The sequence below is a fragment of the Lagopus leucura genome, unplaced genomic scaffold (genome assembly GCF_019238085.1).
Source record: "Lagopus leucura isolate 7727_CA_CO unplaced genomic scaffold, USGS_WTPT01 Super-Scaffold_100157, whole genome shotgun sequence".
Classification (NCBI taxonomy): domain Eukaryota; kingdom Metazoa; phylum Chordata; class Aves; order Galliformes; family Phasianidae; genus Lagopus; species Lagopus leucura.
The window spans coordinates 14,717,283-14,737,941 of NW_024962334.1; the positions used below are offsets into that span (position 1 = coordinate 14,717,283).

Here is a 20,659-nt window from a genome sequence, read left to right on the forward strand (position 1 = left end):
ACCATTAAAAAAGTAACAAGATGGATACAGTGAAGCTATAGTACAAAAGATTCAGCAAGAGGCTTCAGAATAGCTGAGCTGAGCGCCGGCACGTGAAAGAATGGCCTTAAAATTTAGAAGATGTTTGTATATAAAAGATACGCGCAACAAAGAATTCTAAGTTAAGAAAGATACTGTTAAGAACAAATGAATAGTTTAGGTCTAAAAATAATTGCTTAACCTGCAGTCATATTGTGTGAGGACTGTGCAGTCTACAGTGCACAGACACGAAAGCACCGTCTTGCAAAAAGTGCATTTATCAGCCACAGTGTTTTATTGAGTGCTTTAATAATACAAGTGTACATCAACTGATCCACAGTCAAAAGTGGCAGGTCCCTAAGAAATTTACAAGCACTTTTCCTTTAAGTAAATCAAAATACATATTAATTTGTTCAATGCAGTAGCCTTTTGTGTGGGAAACAGAAGGCTAGTGATAAACACAGTCTTAGTAATGCACAGTGATTCTTGATTTTAAGCTTTTATACAAAACTTGTTCCCAGTAGCATGCACCCACCATTAAAGACTTCAGTACAAAAAAATAACCCTAAACACTACATTTAAGTAGAAACGAGATATAATTCTGAATTTGTTTGTTTTCCCAAAAAACACATGAAAGAAAAAAAAAAACACACATTAATACAAAGCTTCGTGACAAAGCTCTATACTATTACAGATCCAACATTCTTTGCACTGATAACCAAAATTCCCTGTCTACATTTGAGGGAAACAGCTTTCAAGTTAACAGAACAAAAAAACCCCCAAACAAATAAAAATAAAAACAAAACAAAAAAGAAATGGTTCAAAATTTAAAAAATAAGAATGAAGGGAAGGGCTATTGAAGCACTTAGTGAATGTGCTTGCACAGGTCCAGCAAATCCTAGAGGAGGTTCCTATGTGGCGTATCGCTTGGTCCACTGTCTGGCCATTCTGTCATGCTCTGCTCTGTTAGTCATATACTGAGTGGCAATGCTTCCAACCAGGGGGTCAGCTGAAAAGGAAACACAAACCGTGAAATGCTTGTCAGCCTTGGAAGGAAGAAAAGACTGTCCTCAGATACAGATTTATTCTGTCCTCTTAGCTTTAACTGTAAGAACAAGATGTCTACATATTTTATTCTCATTTTGAAAACATGCATGCATACAGGAAGAAAAAAGCAAAAGCACGGGGAGGAGCTAGCGGGGCAATTAGTTGCAAGTTTCTGGTAAACATATGACTTGAATCATTTTCTAAAATTATGCCTCATGAACAAATGTTCCAATCATTACAGTTTGAGCAAAGAGTGAAAAATAGCAAGAATTTCAGATGTCAAAAATAAAAACACTAGAAGCCATTTATTTATGGTACTAGACTTCCACAAATACCTATATTGCTACCTAAAGGGAGGATGGGCTCCAATTCTATTAACAGGTTTGTTTTCGGGTTTTTTTTTTTTTTTTTCAATTGTATTTTAAAGAATAAAGAAAGGTCAGAAAGGAGGGCAACAAATACTATTTGAATACTGGCATTCAATTTGTGAGATTTTGTTGAGCATTCATGTGTCCAGAATGCTTCATGATTCTGTCTTCTATAGCTACTTCTGTATTTCCAAAAAAAAAAATAAAAAAATAAAAAAATACAACCCAGAAAAAGTCTGTTGTCATTAATCTGGATCTACAATTACTTTTTAGTTAATTAAATAAAACCAGCTAGCCCTCTAAGAAAAACAAACCAAGAAAAGATTTTCTCAGAGTAATCAACGTTTTTCTCCTTTCAGTACAGAGATTTTCCTCTTTGGAGGACCCAAACTCTTGGTAGTCCTTGCAAAACAGTAAATTTCCTGTATCACCACACCATGTCAGTTCTGTGGCACTTACGTACGTTTTTTTCCTGACTTAGGCTAGACGCACATGACTTCTTATTGGGGCCAGTTAATAATCAGCTCTGCAGTTGACTGAAGATGGTGCCATTGAACAAAATGAACGTCAGCTTCCCCAGTACAGTTGTAACCCGAGTGCTGTGTTTGCACAGCATTATTAACCACCAGGATTCCCAGGGAGAGATGTCAAGCTGTCAGCAAAGTTAATCCCAGGTTTTTGTTTGTTTGTTGATGATAAGAGTTTATGATAGGATAAGTACATTGCTTTAGCCAAATCAATTGAATGACTTGCTGCCAACACAACTGAATATTAGCAGATAACATCTAATGAAAAAATACTTTGCTTTGAATGTACACTTTCAGGGAGAGCCCATGATTTGAATACTAAGTTTGCATCTCCTGAATCAGTAAGGCAAGTTACCACTGCAGCTGTGGCATATTAAGACCCCATAGTCTCAGTCCTGCAAGCACTTAATGCATACATTTAACTTCCATATCTTAATATATCCAGAGGAGGTCACGGAGGCCCAGACTTTGCTATTTTTACATGCATGAGTGTCAAAGAGGTACAGCTGAGCTAAGACCCATTTAAAAATTTTCAGAATAGAAAGTATATCACCTTTGGCTCCACAGCCAAGGAGGAGAATCACATGGGATTACCGGAAGGATTTTGTTCACAACAAATAGGATTCTGACAGTCTCCTATTGTTTAAGGAGTGCAAAGTTGTTCGTGGTTGTAACGAGTTTTGAGACAAACTGTAGGGTAAACGAGCAACTTGGGTAATGGGGAAGCGCCAAATGTCTCTTTGCAAGAATTCAGGGAGTAGTCTGAGGGAACCAGTTACGGTTGCTCAAGGCTGAATCTGGCAGCATTGGTCCAAGAAACACTTCCATGCAACTATGGAGAAAGAAAGAGTAACGGTGGAGCTCAAAGGGAATCATTGAGCAAAATTTGGTGAACGTGTTGGTTTTAACGCTGTTAGGAAAGGTGGGCTTTGACCTCTGAGGCAGCTGCTGGTGACTGCTCGGAAGAATATCATGATATTGTCATCTGGATCATGGTAAGTGCTTAGTGAGGTTTAAAATCATAGAATGGCTTGGTTAGAAGAGACTTCAAAGATCGTCTAGTTCCAGCCCCCTACCACGGGCAGAATTGCCACTCACCACCTCAGAATTCCATCCAGCCTGGCCTTAAAAGCCTCCAGAGATGAGGCATACACAGCTTCTCTGCACAGCCTGTGCTAGCACCTCACAGTTCCTTGAGTAAAAAAATTTCTTCCATTTACTGCATATTTAAATGGCTGCAGCTAAGATCTTCTCCAAACTTGATGTTAGTGCATTGAAAAGCAGCATAGTGTAATATAGATTTACTCAGTTCAAATCTGAAAATGTTTTTACATGCAGAATGAATGTTTACATGGAAGTGTCTTTTAGATGAGAGCTCAAAAATCAATTTCCCTGATAACTGAAAGGGTACTGAGTATTACATAATCATCCCCAGCCTTAGATTACTTATGTGGGTTTCTATCTATATTTCTTTTTGGGCATAAGAATATATTTCAGTAACATATCTGGAAGGTTTTGAAAGGTGTAGGGTCCTTCCCTCACCTCCTCCCAGACACCAGAAGGGTGGCCAATTTCTTTTGAGGTAGATGAACAGTAACCTAGTAATTGCTAGTTTGAGATACCAAGCTGAAAGATCAGGATAGCTCTCGCCAGGGAAGATCCTATGTTACATCTCTGTCAGGGAGTGCTGAGTTGTGCTGTCATTACATGTAGTTATTTACAAGGACTTCAATAAGAACTCTTCAACAGATGTTAGAAGAGCTAGTTTATTTTAGCAGCTCCTGTAAAGCCACAAAACTGGCATAACTGCTTTGTTTGGGAAGTTGGGACAACTAGTGAGGAGGAAACTTTTCACTTCAGATCAGTCACCTTGTTAGTGTCACACTGACCATGCAGCATGCTGCATTTGCATTGGCGGACATACAGAGGGCACATGAATTCCAGATATGCAAATGGTCCTTTCCTACTTCTGCATGAAGCTGTGCACTTTCAGGCTCAAGCCACATTGTCCTGCTGGAGGCAGCATCTGTATGGCAGGCCCAGGGAGACAGACACTTCTGGTAACACTCAATGAGTCATGAGCTGGCGTCTTTACAGAGCTCATGGGGACAGGCCATAAAATTGAGATTATCAGACAAACTGAATTAAAATAATTTCAAATACCTCATCCTCAATGTGCATGGGCTGTGAGCATAATGTTCAAAAATACTTGAAAAGAGAAACTCAAGAACTGTCCCCTCAGAGTAGCAAATGGTTGAGTACAGGCCAGTTCTGAGCTGGGCTGCAGAGAATGAGGAATATTGTAAAAATACCCATCAGTACAACAAAACATATTTATAAAACAACCACTGCATAAATAATTGAAAAAGGAATACTCAGGATTCTTAGAACTGCTTTCCCCATGTTTCTCATTACTGTAAAACTGTTTCTTGTTTACCATTTGTATATATCTGTTTTTTTTTTCCTCAATGTTAGGAATTTGTTTCTGTAATTAGTAAACCGCTCTAGGTTTTTTTTTTTTTCCCCTCTCTCCTGGAAGTAGTGCAATTCATCAGTGAACCAGGGGCCATTTCAGAAGTCCACTCCAAGTGGAGCTTTGTCCAAACATCAATGAAAAACAGAGTTCAGAATGTAAAGCTACACCAGAAATACATTATCAGAATGACCTAATGAAATTAACAAAAATGAAGCCACAATAGATTAGTAACGGTAACAGCACAGACTACTTTCAAATATACAGAAATTAAGACAAAACTTTGTCACAGAGAATACCAACAAACACAATATCTCTGGCAACGCCATTCTCACAAGCCTGGGCCCTTACAGAAATGAACTCAATCGAACTATAGGCAACAGCTAGCATGGCAGGATGCTCATACACTGGGATCTCTCAGGTCACCAGATGCACCATGCCTGGCTTGAGAGCTGCTGTGTCCTTGGTGTGATACCCTGTCCTGTGGCCAGAGACACACCAGCCCTCAGGGTGCCAGAGATTTGGGAAGCTAGAATAACAAAGAACGACCCTGCGCTGCACTTAGTGTAGAAAGCTGGGTGAGCTGGAGTTCCTGCCTCACTTAAATGTTGGATATGCTGCTCTGTAATGACTTGTGATCTTCTTTTGCAGCCACTTAATATGACTGTATAAGGAAGAACATTTGTGTCTCATATCTGTTGTAAAGCTAATCAAATTTACAGCCCAATTCTGGGGAGTTAATGCTATTGGGGATTTGGATGAGCTGAGGTTTGGTCATTACAAAATTTCAGCTGTGTTTAATGCTAGTTATACTGCTTTATCATTCAGAAGACAGACTATAATTCTTCTTTAAAACTACTTTCCTCCAAAATAAATGAAAATATATTGCTATACTGTATTTTTCCCTGCTTGTATTTTTACAGCTATTTCTATATCAGCAAACAGCAATTTCAGAGCAGAATTCATCTCTTGGGCTTTTCAATGCGCTTTTAAAAATACAGAGAACATACTCTAGTGAAATAAAAGAAAAAATGAGATGGTGTATTTAACAGCTTGATTTCAGTGTCTCTTCTCCATCAGCCACACAATATGCAAAGAAATTCCAATCGTTAGTGCCAGCATGGTTAAAGAGACACACATTTAGACTTCAAATGTACATTATGGATGTTTGTATGCATTATGTATATTTACAAGCTCTTATAAAATAGAATAATATTTCAATTACAGTATTTTACAGTTTTAATAGACAACAGCTGATGGAGTCAGTTATTACACCATCTTAAATGAGTTCTCAGAAAGATTTCTCGGTCACCTTAAAAACTAAAAACCACAAACAAAACCAAATCTCAGTTTCTTCAGCCAAATATTTACAACATGTATGTATGTATTTTTGTCCAGGTACAGTTTCAGTTCTGTATCACAGGGAATTTTGATGAACTGGCCTCCAGCTGATGGAGCAGAATTAATCTGGAGGAATTTCCAAAGGTCAGGTGTAACTTGAAAGGTCTTTGTATTCTGACTATATAGTACTCCTTTAACATGGCTATGAGACACTCTGTGAAACTACTTGCACTGAAACATCAGTCACCAAAAATGAAATCTGCTTACCTTTCTTTGAGCCAGCTGTGTGAAATGCAGAAGAAAACAAAAAATTGCTTGTTTTGTTTAACCTACTTGGACTTCTGTTACATATTTAGAAGAATTTTTGACTTAAGGAACATGGATTGCTTTTCTTAGAGCTGCCTCTTTTCACAAGTATTTTGTTGTATTGCTTTTTGAACAGACAAAAATTGGGAATGCTTGTCTTTTTGAAGCCTTTTAAGGAAAAAATAAATAAATCAGGTGCTCTCTATGTCACCTACAGTATAGCTGCCTTGGAATCATCTTTGTACAGCAAGATATGTAGAATTGGCTACATGGAAATTAAAGTAAGTTCATGTTTTCAATAACTACAGTTTGTTTGGTAATTTCAGTGCCAATAGCAGCGCAGAACCAACCTTCAAAAAAAAGAAAAAAAATAGGTCCCAAAAGCCAAACTAAAAAATAAAACAAAATTAAGATTGGGAGAGGAAAAAAAAAAAAGAAAAAGAAAAAGAACCTAACAGTCCTTTGAAACACAAGAACACAAGTTTTCTAAACAACAAACGCTGATGTTTGATGCACACCAGAATAAACTTAATCAAAAATATATATTTTACCTTTAATTATATTCTCATATTGTTTTCAGTGGCATCCAGTCATAGGAAGACTAGCCAGTGAAAACTGAAGACAAAAGAGGCATGATGTGTGCTGTACCAAGTATGTCATAGAACAATTTAAAAATTCAAGAGGAAGGGATTAAGTAGAGATGAATTGTTTGTGAGTAATTTTTATTCACTGTGTCACTTCGCCTTAGGAGGTTTCCATAGTTTGCCACATGTCATCTCTTTTAAACTTAATCAACTCCTAGAAGAACATGTCAAGGATGCTGTGTGTCTTGATGTGGAAAACGAGGTATGTGAAATGCATCATAGGATCCTTCAGTGATCTTACAGCAGCAGTGCTACTCCCTGTCTTGCTATCATTAATAATAATAGACTAAGTAATTCTTTGGAGGAAGAGGCAGGTGAAGTGGAACACTGAATTACTCCACTAACCTTTCACCTTCAAAAAGAGTGCTCAAAAACCATAGGAGAAGTGAAAATGAGTACAGCATGGCACTAATCCCCGTTTGTGTGGCAATAAAACTGGCCTCACAGTTGGAAGTCTGATCAACACACGCTTATGGACTGGAACAACAGACTGATTCAAGGCAGAACAAAGAGCAGTAGCAGGGCTCTGGATTGCCTTACACACCCTACAAGCAGAAGTACGATTTATTCCTGACTTTTATGAAATCACAGTCCCAACTATCCATTGATAATGTATTTATCCATCTACAAGGCTCTTTGAAAACTGTACAGAAGAATGATGAAGTGATCAGTAAACACTGAAAAAAAACCAAAAAACCAAAAAACCAAAAAAAAACCAAAAGGAGTTGTTCCAGCAAAGAAAAATGTAATCCTTGGAAGAGAAGAGGAACAAATTCAAGAAAAATCTAGTGTTCACTAGGAATTAACATTTTAGCAGTTATGATTTATAGCAGAAATCATATGATATAGAGTATAATGAATTCTGCTTCTTGTTTCAGGAGTTGTGCAGATTAGACTGGTCACATCTCAACAGAAAAGTTCTAATACATATAGGCTATATGAGCATGTTAAACTATTAAAACATACCTTCTGGAATTGCTTTACAGCTCATGTACCTCATTAGGCTGCCAACTATGGTTGATATAGCTTAGTGAGGTAGACAACCATATGACCTTCAAGGGTTCCTCCCACCAGAGAAAAATAGTGAGAGATGCAGTAAGATGCCTGTGACATAATCTTCTCAGAAATGAGGTGATCCTACATGTTGGAGTCAGAAGAAATAAAGACTGACTTGGTTGCGTCACTTCTCATTTTCAGTTAAAACCCAGGACTGCCTTTCCAGGTAAAGATGGGGAATAAGGGAGTAAAGTACAGATACATAAGAACTTGAGACACAGTCTCACCAGATACCAACATTTACACTAACAACATCCATGTTTAGAGAACTAATAGAAAACTGGACTACATACAGTAGCTTAGAGACTGTATAACTTTAAAGTTTACATTTGCCAGAAGTTTTTGACCCTACATAGCCATGTCAGTCTAGTGGTTGCTGTGCTAACACAGGGTTAAAGGAGACTTATAATTTTGTTCCAAGCATCATAAGTTGCAATCACCAGTACATACTCAGTCCTTGATTACCTCTCTAACTATACACATAAAGATTTCCCCTGAGAAAACAAAAATCAGAGTAGGTGCAGGAGGAGAAAGGGAAAAAATAAAACAGGAAGATCCTGAGGTCCTAGTCCATTGGATAGCCAAGATATGTGTCTGGACAGGCATAGCACTATAATGTGATAGAAAGTAGAGTGATAATAGTGGGGCAGGAAAGTCTTTGGCTGCAGCAAACAAAGACAAACCCAAATACAGCTGCTATGGACACAGAAACAAAGGGAAGAAAAAAAACAAAGACAAAACAAAACAAAAAACAAACAAACAAACAACAACAACAACAACAACAACAAAAAACAACCAAAAACCAAACAAACAAAAAAAACTGTTTACCTCTAGAAGACCTCAGGTAGGTAGGAATCTCCAGCAAGATTCTTACCTTACCTCCACTGCCAACCCTTAAATGAGGTCTGGGAAGGGGTGGATCCTGGCTCCTCCCCTTCCAGCCACTCAGATGCATAGCATGCACCTGAGCTCCCATGGGTTGGCCTTGCCTTCCCACCACATGCTCAATCAGTGATTCAAGCTGTGACTTAGCTTTTCTGCTAAAGCCGAGAAACCGGAAGCTAACTGTCACACTGCTTGCAAGATGTGAAATGCTGGAGTGTTCCACAGTCTTCATGGTTTGCAAGTTGTTATGATGACTCTAAGAAAGCTAAGTGGTCTTACAGCAGTGCTTTAATGTCTCACCCATGAAACTAAGTAATGCTTCCCTGTCACACCACATATTTAGAATAAATACTAAAAATTGGAAGCTATTGGATGATGTGGTAAATGTGACTGTATTGATCTGTCATAAAGAAACTGTCAGATATGACTTGAGCTCTGTAGAATTGTGTCAACGGTTTACAGGCTGGTTCGGCCCAGTTCCGTCAGAAACACATCTGACTTCGTAGTTCCTATAGTGTCTGGAGAAGTTGTCAGACAAATATTAAGGCATATATGACTCAATTCCAATGTCCAAACTGATATCTGGAGGAAAATGTTACCTGTCTTCAAAAATAAAAGAGCTCTGATATTCATTTCAGCAAAATGTTACCTATCTCCAAAAATAAAAGAGCTCTGCAAATCCAGTTCAGCAAACATTCACTTACTAAAACATTTTGGATACAAGGAAGGAGAAATTCATCCCTCTCTAGACTTGCATTTGATTGTTGTCAGGCTACCTACCACAGATCTGTGTGAAATATGAGGCTGCTTCAGAAAAAGATGTTTCAGAAATAAGGAGTATTATCTGGCCCGATTTTACTAACATGACTCTTAAAGGGAAGCATTGGCAGTGATTCATCTCTGGATCTTGCCAAGGGAAATCATTCTTGTCTAAAGAGTAAAGGGTTTTTTTTTCCGTCTGCTGTTTTTAGCAGGGTTTCTATAAACTTCAGTGGCTGACTGTGAGTTAGCTGAGGCAATCATGGATCAACGAGGCACAATGTACTGATCTTGAAGAGCTGTCTTTAATTAGGGAAGAACATGCACCTATTAGAAATGCCAGCATGCTGGAACAATTAAAGTTCTGAAATAACACACTTTGCTTTGATGCTTGAATGCATCTCAAAATTAAAGCATGGATACATTAGCAAAGTATCTGTTCATAACAATGAATTCAATAGAGAAACAGTGGTTGTTATTAGTAAAAAAATTAATAAAAAAATTTTAGTAACTAAGAACTTGATGTGGAAGACACTGCATGGTACATGGCTTGATAAAAATTTCAGAAAACATGACAATATGCATTCAACCCATGGAAGATCGCTGCGTGTAAGGAAATGACAGCACTCTGATCTCAAAATGCTGTCTAGCAAAGTGCTAATATTCATAATGTAACTGGTATGCATCCATAGTTTGATAACTATATTTTCAGAAAAATACTGAGGATGTTTTTTTTTTGTTACAAGATTTATTGAGGAAGGAATACATATTTTATATAAATTCTGGTATGTTTAGAATTTATATGTTTTAAAGAAAAAAGAAGCAATTTTCTTCCGGATTTCTGTCATTTCTCTTCCAACTAATAAACAGCTCTTAGCAAAGGGGTGACCTATGGCCCTTAAACACCCCAAACAAACATTTTAATCCCAAAGCAATTGTGTGTGGATGCATTTCCCATCACCATGCTTCGTATAGTGTTAGACATCCTATCACAGGTACCAAGTGTAGATTACTAAGCAAGAGAACAATTTGGTCCAATGGGATCCACCAACTGTGTGGATTCCCAGGTGACAGGGAGGAGAGGGAGTGTTATTGCACCGGCACTGCACTGTCTGGTCTTCTGCTGGCATTTTGATGCTGAGAGGAAAACACACCTCAAAGGCATCTTCATTTTCAGGAGAAGGGTTTGAACATGAGCAGCACCAAAATCTTCAATTTCGACAGACACTAGGATCATTTTAGGTCAGATGCATCTGAATCCTACTCTTGAATCTATGCCTTTGTTCCTTTACTGCAATTAATCTGTGGAGTAACTAGAAAAGCCTACGTATGTTATGAATGCTGCTTATTTTGGTATAATCTGATTTTATTCTTCTAATCCGTTTAGGTCGTGGTATTAATTTGACTTATTTAAATCTAAAACTGTTATTAGGAATCCCACACAGAATGTCAAAGGAATAAAAGGCTATTATTTACTACAAGGTGGCTTGCTGAAGAATTTTGTGCTTATCAAGGCCAATAGGACTCCCTTGTCACAGTTCAGAGCCAGAAATCCCTTGGCAAGTTGAACATCTCTTGGAACAGGAATAGGAACTTCTGTGTGCTTTGCATTAGCACACCTCTCACTGTTATCCAATAACTCAAAACATTCTGGCCTCTCTTTTCCCTCTCTTTTTATGTTGTCTATGCTTCCCATTCTGCAAAGGAACATGAGGAAGGAGGTTGCAGGCTATATCTGACTCATAGCATCTAAGTTTATATCTGCACCAAGAGGCACTGGAAGGAAAATGCTTGGAAAGCAGTGTGTTTAGGAGCTCTGTCAGTATGGCCCAGCTGAAGCTTTTGATGGGGCAGATTTTCTGAGGCTTTTCTGGACTACAGACATGGATAATTTGAACCAGGTTGTGTGATGGCAAGCTGGGATGTTCAGCATCTAAAGACGATGCTGTACCAATGCACAATGTGCAAAAATTAAAGCATGTAAGGCAAGGTGCCATACTGCATACTTGCACAGGCCTACTTGCACAGGCATACCTGCATAATTGCACAGAGCAATGTTTCCAGACGCTGATCAGTGACATGACACAGGGTGTTGCAAAATGGGAGCAGGGTGCTAGCTCTGGCAATGAGCGTGGAATCAGCAGGTGAGTGCGAAAATAACCCCATTTTAGTAACCAAATGGACTATCCATTTCTAAATTAACTTCTGAACATGAATATAATTAGCTTAATTACAAACAAGTTCTAATGGGATTAGAGTGAAAAACAGGTTAAACAAAATAATTAGCATCCATCATGTAGGCAGGTTTTTAGCTCCTGGATAAGTTGCAATGAAGTTATATGGCAACCCTGGATGAAGACGGAATTTGACATTTACAGTGACAATTCTATATTTAGAAATAGATTAAATAACTTTCTTTGGATGCTCTCCTGTGTGAGGGATCACACTGATTCCATTGTTGTGCCTGGCTCAATGATATTCCATTTGCCAAGGAATTTCAGGCATTGACTGTTATTCAGGAAAAAATGTACAAGTTAGAGTCAAAAATACCCATGGAAGATAATGAGGCCATTCCTTCTGCTAGTATAATATTGTGTCTTACAGTTATTTCTACTACTTTGACACTTTATCTAATCTGCATTATAGAGACTGTGTGATGAAGAGAACCTTGAGAATTTTTTAAAATCGAATTCATCTTTAAGTTGCAAAATGTTTCAATCCATAGAAGGGCTGTTTTTCTGAGCCTTGTTCAGATGGAACATCATGCAGACAGTTTACAGATCAGAGCTCTACTTCTGTATCTCCAATATGAACATGAAATCTTATAGTACAATCCACCCTTAAATTAGGAACAGGTAAAACATACACTTTGCTACTTAAGAAATAATCTCCTACTCCCATTCATTCACCCAAACTTAATTTGCTATGGAAAAAAAGGGATTCTGAAACACACACAGCACATAATTTGTCCTATTTGTTGCCTTTGATGGATCTGCAAAACAGTAAAAACTCAACAACTGTATCCTTCTCCCCAATGAATAATACAGAAAATTAACCATGCAAAATAATAATAAAAAAGATATATCTTGCAATAGTGTAAATCATCTCGCAGGCAGAATCTGAACAACTCATGAATACTAATTTCTAAAATCTTACTCAAGAAAGTGAGAGGCTAAATGATTTATCAGCTAACATATTTATAACCAGGATTAACTTTTTTTCTTTTCAGGACTGATTTTTACATTGTTGTGAATCTGCTAGAGAGCCAAGTGTAGCAGGCTTCTTTTAAGGAACTTAAGGAATGTGGAACAGTGTGATTTCTATGGTGAAGCAAGAATAATTGTATTTTAAGTACAAAATGAAGCAGTTTAAAAATAGTTGTGTGAATCAGTGTCCTGAAGGCGCTTCACAGGCAATTAGAAATCTACAGTAATACATTTCTTTCTGGTTTAGCTTTCATGTAAGAAAAGGTACAAAGGAGAAAAACCAAACCAACCAACCGAAACAAAAAAATCTTCAACACTTAGTAGAACTGAACATAGTCCAATTAAAAAGTCTGGGGTAAAATATTCAGCAGGAATGATGCCAGTTTATTCCAGCTGAGATTTCAGCTGTTTGTACTAATTGGAATAGTGGATATTAGATAAAATTATTGTGAGATTATAGAATAAACTGTAGAAATACAGATAAGATGTGATGACTGAAGTTGTTTAATTTTTAGTGTTAATTATTTTTCCCTTAAGTATATACAGACCTATTAGTGAGAAAATACATCCATTAAGGAAACAAGAATAATTTTCATCAGAAACAGAACAGTCTAAGCCCAGAAGTGCTATATCTACTTCGTTCCAAAGACTGTGGTGTAATTAAGGACATCCACATTGGCTAGACAAAACCTGCATGAAACAACGAAAATAGGCATAACAAGTATTTTGTGTTTTATATATTTGAAGTAATTAACTGCTTTATTTCAACATTAGAAGTTGTAAAGCATTTAACATTGATGACTTCTTTTGGTCTTGATTCACACAAAAATTTAGTATGCATATGCATTAAATCACCTGTCTTTTTGCTCAGGCAATGGCCTTAGAAAATCCCTACTGGCATTATCTTAAGCTACAAATGTTTACTGGAGGCAAAATGAATTGTAGCCTTTTGTATTTGTACCATTTATCACTTGTGCATTTTCACAAGGGCTTTAAATTTTAAGAAATCTAAGGTCCCTTTACATTTATTTCTCGATACAGATATACTCTTCACTTGTTTTGGGTTTTAGTCCATCTCTGATTTAATCAAATGCCATCAAAGTTTGGGCATTATTATGTCTGAAGTTCAATGTCTCTCACTTTGACTTAAATGAAAAAAACACCAATCACCAATAATAGTAGTAGGAAATGTATTCAAAGGGATAAGAAATAATTAGCAGCATTGTCAGACCTTTCCCATTTAAGGAATGATTAAAATCTAAGCTTAATCTATTCTGAAAAAAAAAAAAAAAAGAAAAAGGGAAAAAAAAAAAAAGAAAAAAAGATGTGACAGGTCATTTTATAAAGGAGATTTAAAAAAAGAAGTGGTCTTGTTGATCTTTTCCAAAGTAAGAAAAGAGCATAAATAACAGATTTAGAGAAAGTTAAAATGAACTAGATGCTTCATACACCAAAAAGTTAAACATATACAAGAATGCAGTGTAGGAATACTAGAAGATAATTTAGCAAATTAAAAAAGAATTAGATAGCACACTGGTCATGGCACCATCTAAGTTACCACTGCAGAAGCTATTACTGCTCATGCTTCAACACACAGTCTGACCATTAGCTGTGGTTAGGAGGGAATTTCCTCTCAAGTATTACTGTGTGAATAAAGTACTTTGAGGGAATTTTTCACTTTTCACTGAGCTGCTGAGCAATGACCAGTTGCAGGTGACATATAAGACTGAATGGAGCATGATTGTTTTTCTGCTGGAGAATGACTGTACCATCATTCTTTGTAGAGTTACAGATACATCAGATAAAAAAAGGACAGGGTAAGAGCATGTGTGACAGCTACCTGGAGCTATCATTAATGAACGTATTATACTTCAGACACTACAAAATCCAGATTGCATGTTTTATTTTTAAAAAGGAAGTTTTGCCATCTACTTTCTAAAATACACAAATCCACCAATATTCTTATGCAGATAACTCTAGAAACTTTACAGAGAAAATAGATATTTTAACAGATCACAGAGTTCTGAAACTATTATGGTGTGTGAAAATATTTCCTAGAAATCTTCAGTCTATAGTTGTGTTCATCTTTTTAATGATGTCTTACGAGTTTTGAATGGTGTAAATCTCAACACATGAAATGCCTTTATGCTCCTGAGCAACACTCTTCTACCCACAAGGTGTTGTCAGTGTGTAACTGAAAAAAGCAAAGATTCAGGCCGAAATAAATAGTAATCCTGATCCAAGCAACCTCTCCCTGCACACATCATTAGAAAATACTAAGATCCAAGAAGATACTAAATCCAAGATGGTACAAGGGCTGCTCTAAAAGTAATGCCTCCCATTTTAATGCCTTCACATTAGAGGAGATGTTGGTGGTATGGCAGTAGATGCTGAACCTTCCCACCAATATTCCATTACATGTGGTTGCTGTGCAACAGTTGGCAGCAGAGGGACAGTCTGACAGAATGGCATGTGACACGGAAGCGCAGATGAAGCATATGAATTGTGTTATCAAATTCCTCCATGCAGAAAAAAATGGCACCCAATGACATTCATTGATGCTTGCTGAATGTTTATGGAGACCAAAGAGTGGATGCGAGCACAGTGAGGCGGTGGGTGGTGCATTTCAGCAGCAGTGACAGTGATGTGAAAGACAAGCTATGTTCCAGATGGTCATGCACAGCCATCACACTGCCAAATGAACAGCATCTCAGTCAGTTCATCTGCATGAATTGGAGGACTACAAGCAAGGAACCTTGTACGGAGGTGAATATTGGCTTCAGTGAATTGGAAATGATGGTGATGATATTGGAATATCACAAAATTTGTGCCAGGTGGGTTCCATGAATGTTCACACAGGAATAGAATGAACACCGAAAGCAAGTATGTCAGGACCTATTAAACCAACACGAGGCTGAAGGTGACAGTTTCCCAGACAGTATCTTTACCAGTAATGAGACATGGTGCCACCATCATGAGCCAGAGACAAAACGACAGACAACATATGCATTCTCCATCGAAGAAAAAGTTTGAGATGCAGCCCCAAGAGGGTAGAGTGATGTGCATTGTCTTTTGGGAAAGGACAGGGGTAATCTCTCTGGATTCCCTGGAACCCAAACAATGAATTCTGACCGCTGCATCTCAGTTCTGACTGAGCTGAAGGCTTGAACTTCACAGAATCACAGAATCACAGAATCACAGAATTGTAGGGGTTGGAAGGGACCTCCAGAGATCATCGAGTCCAACCCCCCTGCCAAAGCAGGTTCCCTGCAGTAGGTCGCACAGGTAGGCATCCAGGCAGGTCTTGAACATCTCCAGAGAAGGAGACTCCACCACCTCCCTGGGCAGCCTGTTCCAGTGCTCCATCACCTCACTGTAAAGAAGTTCTTGCGCATGTTTGTGCAGAACTTCCTATGCTGCAGTTTCCAGCCGTTTCCCCTTGTCCTGTCTCCACTCACCACTGAAAAGAGTCCGGCCTTGCCATTCTGCCCCCCACACCTTAGATATTTATAGACCTGGATCAGGTCCCCTCTCAGTCTCCTTTTCTCAAGGCTGAACAGACCCAGTTCACTCAGCCTTTCCTCATAGGGGAGATGCTCCAGGCCCTTCACCATCTTCGTGGCCCTCCGCTGGACTCTTTCCAAGAGATCCCTGTCCTTTTGTACTGGGGAGCCCAAAACTGGACGCAGTACTCCAGATGAGGCCTTACCAGGGCAGAGTAGAGGGGGAGGATCACCTCCTTTGACCTGCTGGCCACACTCTTTTTAATGCACCCCAGGATGCCATTGGCCCTCTTGGCCACAAGGGCACACTGCTGGCTCATGGCCAACCTGTCGTCCACCAGGACACCCAGGTCCCTCTCAGCAGAGCTCCCCTCCAGCAGGTCATCCCCCAACCTGTACTGGTGCATGGAATTATTCCTCCCCAGATGCAAGACTCTACACTTGCTTTTGTTAAACCTCATCCGGTTTTTTTCTGCCCAGCTCTCCAGCCTATCCAGGTCTTGCTGAATGGCAACACAGCCTTCAGGCGTGTCAGCCAATCCTCCCAACTTCGTATCATCGGCAAACTTGCTGAGGGTGGCCATTATCCCCTCATCAAGGTCATTGATGAAGATGTTGAACAAGACCGGACCCAGCACAGACCCCTGAGGAACACCGCTAGTTACAGGCCTCCAACCGGACTCTGCACCACCAACAATGACCCTCTGTGCTCTGCCAGTCAGCCAGTTCTCAACCCACCTCACTGTCCACTCATCTATCCCACACTTCCTCAGCTTTGTTATAAGGACGTCATGGGGGACAGTATCAAATGCCTTGCTGAAATCAAGGTAGACTACATCCACTGCTCTCCCCCTATCCACCCAGCCAGAGACAACATCATAGAAGGCTACCAGGTTGGTCAAGCACGACCTCCCCCTTGTGAACCCGTGCTGACTACTCCTGATAACCTCCTCTTCTTCCAGTTGTCTGGAGATGACATCCAGTACAAGCTGTTCCATCACCTTTCCAGGGACAGAGGTGAGGCTGACTGGCCTATAATTGCCTGGGTCTTCCTTCTTGCCTTTTTTGAAGACCGGGGTGACGTTGGCTATCTTCCAGTCTTCAGGCACCTTCCCCGTCTTCCAAGACTTCTCAAAGATGACCGAAAGCGGTTCAGCAATCACCTCTGCCAGCTCCTTCAGCACCCGTGGATGAATCCCATCGGGTCCCATGGATTTCTGAACATTGATGTTGCCTAGGCGCTCCCGGACCACCTCTTCCCTGACAGAAGGGGGGTCTTCCATTCCCCAGATCCTCTCACTAATCTCCAGGGTCTCAGATTCCCGAGGGGGAGCTTTTTCACTGAAGACAGAAGCAAAGAAGGCATTCAGTATCTCCGCCTTCTCAGCATCCCCCGTTACCAGAACACCCCCGTCACTTAGCAGGGGAGCCACATTCTCCCTAGTCTTCCTTCTACTGTTAATGTACTTGAAAAAACCTTTTTTATTATCCTTTATCCCCTTTGCCAGATTTAATTCCAGGCGGGCTTTAGCCTTCCTTGTCGCATCCCTGCAGACCCTGACAACATTCCTGTATTCTTCCCAAGTAGTCAGACCCTTTTTCCACATTTCATGGGCCTTCTTCTTTCCTTTGAGTTTGTGCACGAGCTCCTTGCTCATCCACACAGGTCTCCTGCCACCCTTTCCCGAACTTCCAGAGTTAGACCATAGAAGATGGCAGCCTTTCTCTTGCAACATGATAATGTTAGGGCCCAGTTTGAAGACTATGGAGCACATTGCCAATCTTGGCTGGACTGTCCTACCACACCCACTGTATAGTCTGGATTTGGAGCCTTCTGACTTCCATCTGTGTGGGCCAATGAAACCTCCACTGGTACAGATTTTTACCAGTGTGGCATGCAGGCTCTTGTTCATTGCTGGCAAAAATACATAGCTAATGGTAGTGGCTATGCTGAAATGTAGTGTTTGATAGCTGAGAATTTGCTCTATCAAGTAGTGTTATTGAGATCTTTGTATCTGTTGTAGTTTCTACGGAAATAAATTGAAGTTACTTTTGGAGCACCCACATATTTTCCTGAGAACTACTGCTGTTACAATAATCCCCACAGTCATGAATTGATGCTGAGGGGACTTAGTCCACCAATAAGAACACAATATTCTTAAAGGCATTCAGGGCCAGGTTGGATGGGGCCCCGGGCAATCTGATCTAGTACTTAATCTCGTGCTCAGCAACCCTGCCTGTGGCAGGGGAGTTGGAACTTGATCCTGGGGGTTCCTTCCAACCCAAACCATTCTATGATTCTATGAGTATCTCAAAACATTTTTTATCAGCTTTTATGGCAAAGCAAATTAATTCTCTTGCAATGCTTACCTATGAATAATTCTCATAATGTGCTCCTGCGTTCCTTGCATTTGCTTAAGTTTCATTTTATGTTTATATGTATATGTTTAACAGATTATAGGTGTACATGTCTGCAAGTCTATAAAGATCAACCGTGGAAAAAGTCTGTTGTGTCCTGATGGTGCAGAGAGTCCTGGTGGGTCTCTAACATGCGTAAATCCCCCAGGGAGTACTGAAAAACCTGCTGCTTGTCTGCCTGCATCTAAATGTCTATGACATATTGGTGCTGTGTTCCCAGATCATAATAGGATAAGCTGCACACAATTCAAACCATAGGCAGTAATTGGTATAGTATACATACTACAGTATGGTACAGATGGCATACAGTATTTTTAAAGGGAGTGGAAAGAGAAACCAATGATTAACTATCTTGGATTTGTAAGTATCAGCTCTAGAATATATGATATAATCAGTCCACAAATGTACATATTACTTCAACAACTACATAGCAGTTTCTGGAGAAAAAGTATGAGAACATGAAGTATTTAAAGATTAATAGGTACTTTCAGGCAAAAAGAACTTTGATGCAACGGGCGGGATAGCTTTGCTCATGTGAATGGAATTGATGCTGATGAGTTTTACCTAAGGCAATCCTGTTTCGAGTGTTGTCATACTGCAGTCACAGAGAGCAAAACTAAAATGATCAGTTCTGTGCTACATTTTCTTTCGACGATACTTATATGGCCTCTATGTATGTCATGCACATATCCACTCTGCTTACAGTCCAGTGACACCGATACAGCAGAGTGACCAAATGCTACCTTTGTATTTTTTAAGAAAAAGCCTCAGGAGTGAGCTAATATAATTCAGAGATGTCCCAAGATAGAGAGTTCTAAGAGAGACAGAAAGCTCACATTGAAACTTAAAATCTAATAAAAACTTCACTCTGTGAATTGTTTCCTAACTGCCCTTTTATCACCTCTCATTTGTTGCCACGTTTGACTGACAAGGAATAGATTTTTTTCTGCTCAAGATACAAAGAGAGTATTTTTCCACTGTGCTGAAACAGCCTAGAAACCACCCCATTTCCTGATAGTATATAAACTCTGAAGAAAAGGGAAAAATAGCTCCGGGCTGAGGAATATAAATAATCTCAGACAACAGAACAATTTTATTGTTTACATGGCCCTGTGCTGCTTACAAAGGGGTATAAGGCAAAACAAGACTACTTTGTTGTAAATCCGATGGCACTATTCTATGGCAGCACAGCTGGTAGCCTGCGAGTAACAGAGGAGAATCAAAGCATCAGGGTTTAACCAGCCTCATAAAATTGAGCAAATCAAATATTATTTTGCCAATTTCTAAGTATTTCACTCATTTCCTGGAATACTTACCACATTTGACATATGTACTCTAACATGTTCTTGGTTACAGCAGGATTTTCCTATTTTCTATACATTTTGGCAAAGGTGCTCTAAAAGGAAATGTTGCTCTACCACGGAACAATACGAAATATATTTGAGCACAGGAAAGACTAGAAGTGCTTTTGATAAACTGAACAGAGCTGCTAAGCTGCTAATTGGGAAGGAGAAAAAAACCAGATTTGATTGTTAAGTAGTTTTTTTGATAGTATCAAAATGTGCAGATTATGGCTTTAAGGGAAAAAATTACTTGAATGAGGAAAATGAGAAGTGGCTCATCCCTTGAACTTACTGTCATCCAGAGTTTCTAAATTCACTTCACAACTTGGGGTGAGGGACTGGAAGGAATGATAATTGGAAAGTCTAAAAAATTGCAGAAGGAACATCTGACGCGAACCGGCACTGACAGAAAGCAGCCTCTGCTATGGGGGAGCACCAGATGAGGACAAACACCATACTTGCTTCCTAAAAGGCCCAAATATAGAGAAGCAGAGTAAAAAACACTACTTCCAGCCTGCCAAGCAGCGAGGGGCACGGACCTGTTCCTCATTACCCAGGGCTGGGTAGCTATTTTAAAGCTGGAACATGGAAGCCAAACTGCAGATCTGTGACCACAAGGCAGCCAAATCCTCGCTCAGAGCCAAACACTCCAGCATGGAACAGATTTTATTTTTACAGCTACGTTACATTTTCCTTTATTAAGCTGACTTAGATTTATTTTTAAACATTTTTTTTTTTTTTGGGGATCGGAAGAGCGTCTGCATG

General features: G+C 39.3%; 1 protein-coding gene across 2 annotated transcripts in view; it reads right to left on the reverse strand.

The window, feature by feature from the left end:
* Nucleotides 1–290: 290 nt before the first annotated feature.
* Nucleotides 291–20,659, reverse strand: part of LOC122189663 (ubiquitin-conjugating enzyme E2 E2) — a 205,922-nt gene continuing 185,553 nt past the window's right edge. For both annotated transcript variants that reach the window (XM_042889003.1, XM_042889004.1), the window contains exon 6: nt 291–1,027. In XM_042889003.1, the coding sequence (XP_042744937.1) occupies nt 930–1,027 (98 nt within the window). In that variant the 3' untranslated portion in view covers nt 291–929. The remainder of the gene's footprint in view (nt 1,028–20,659) is intronic.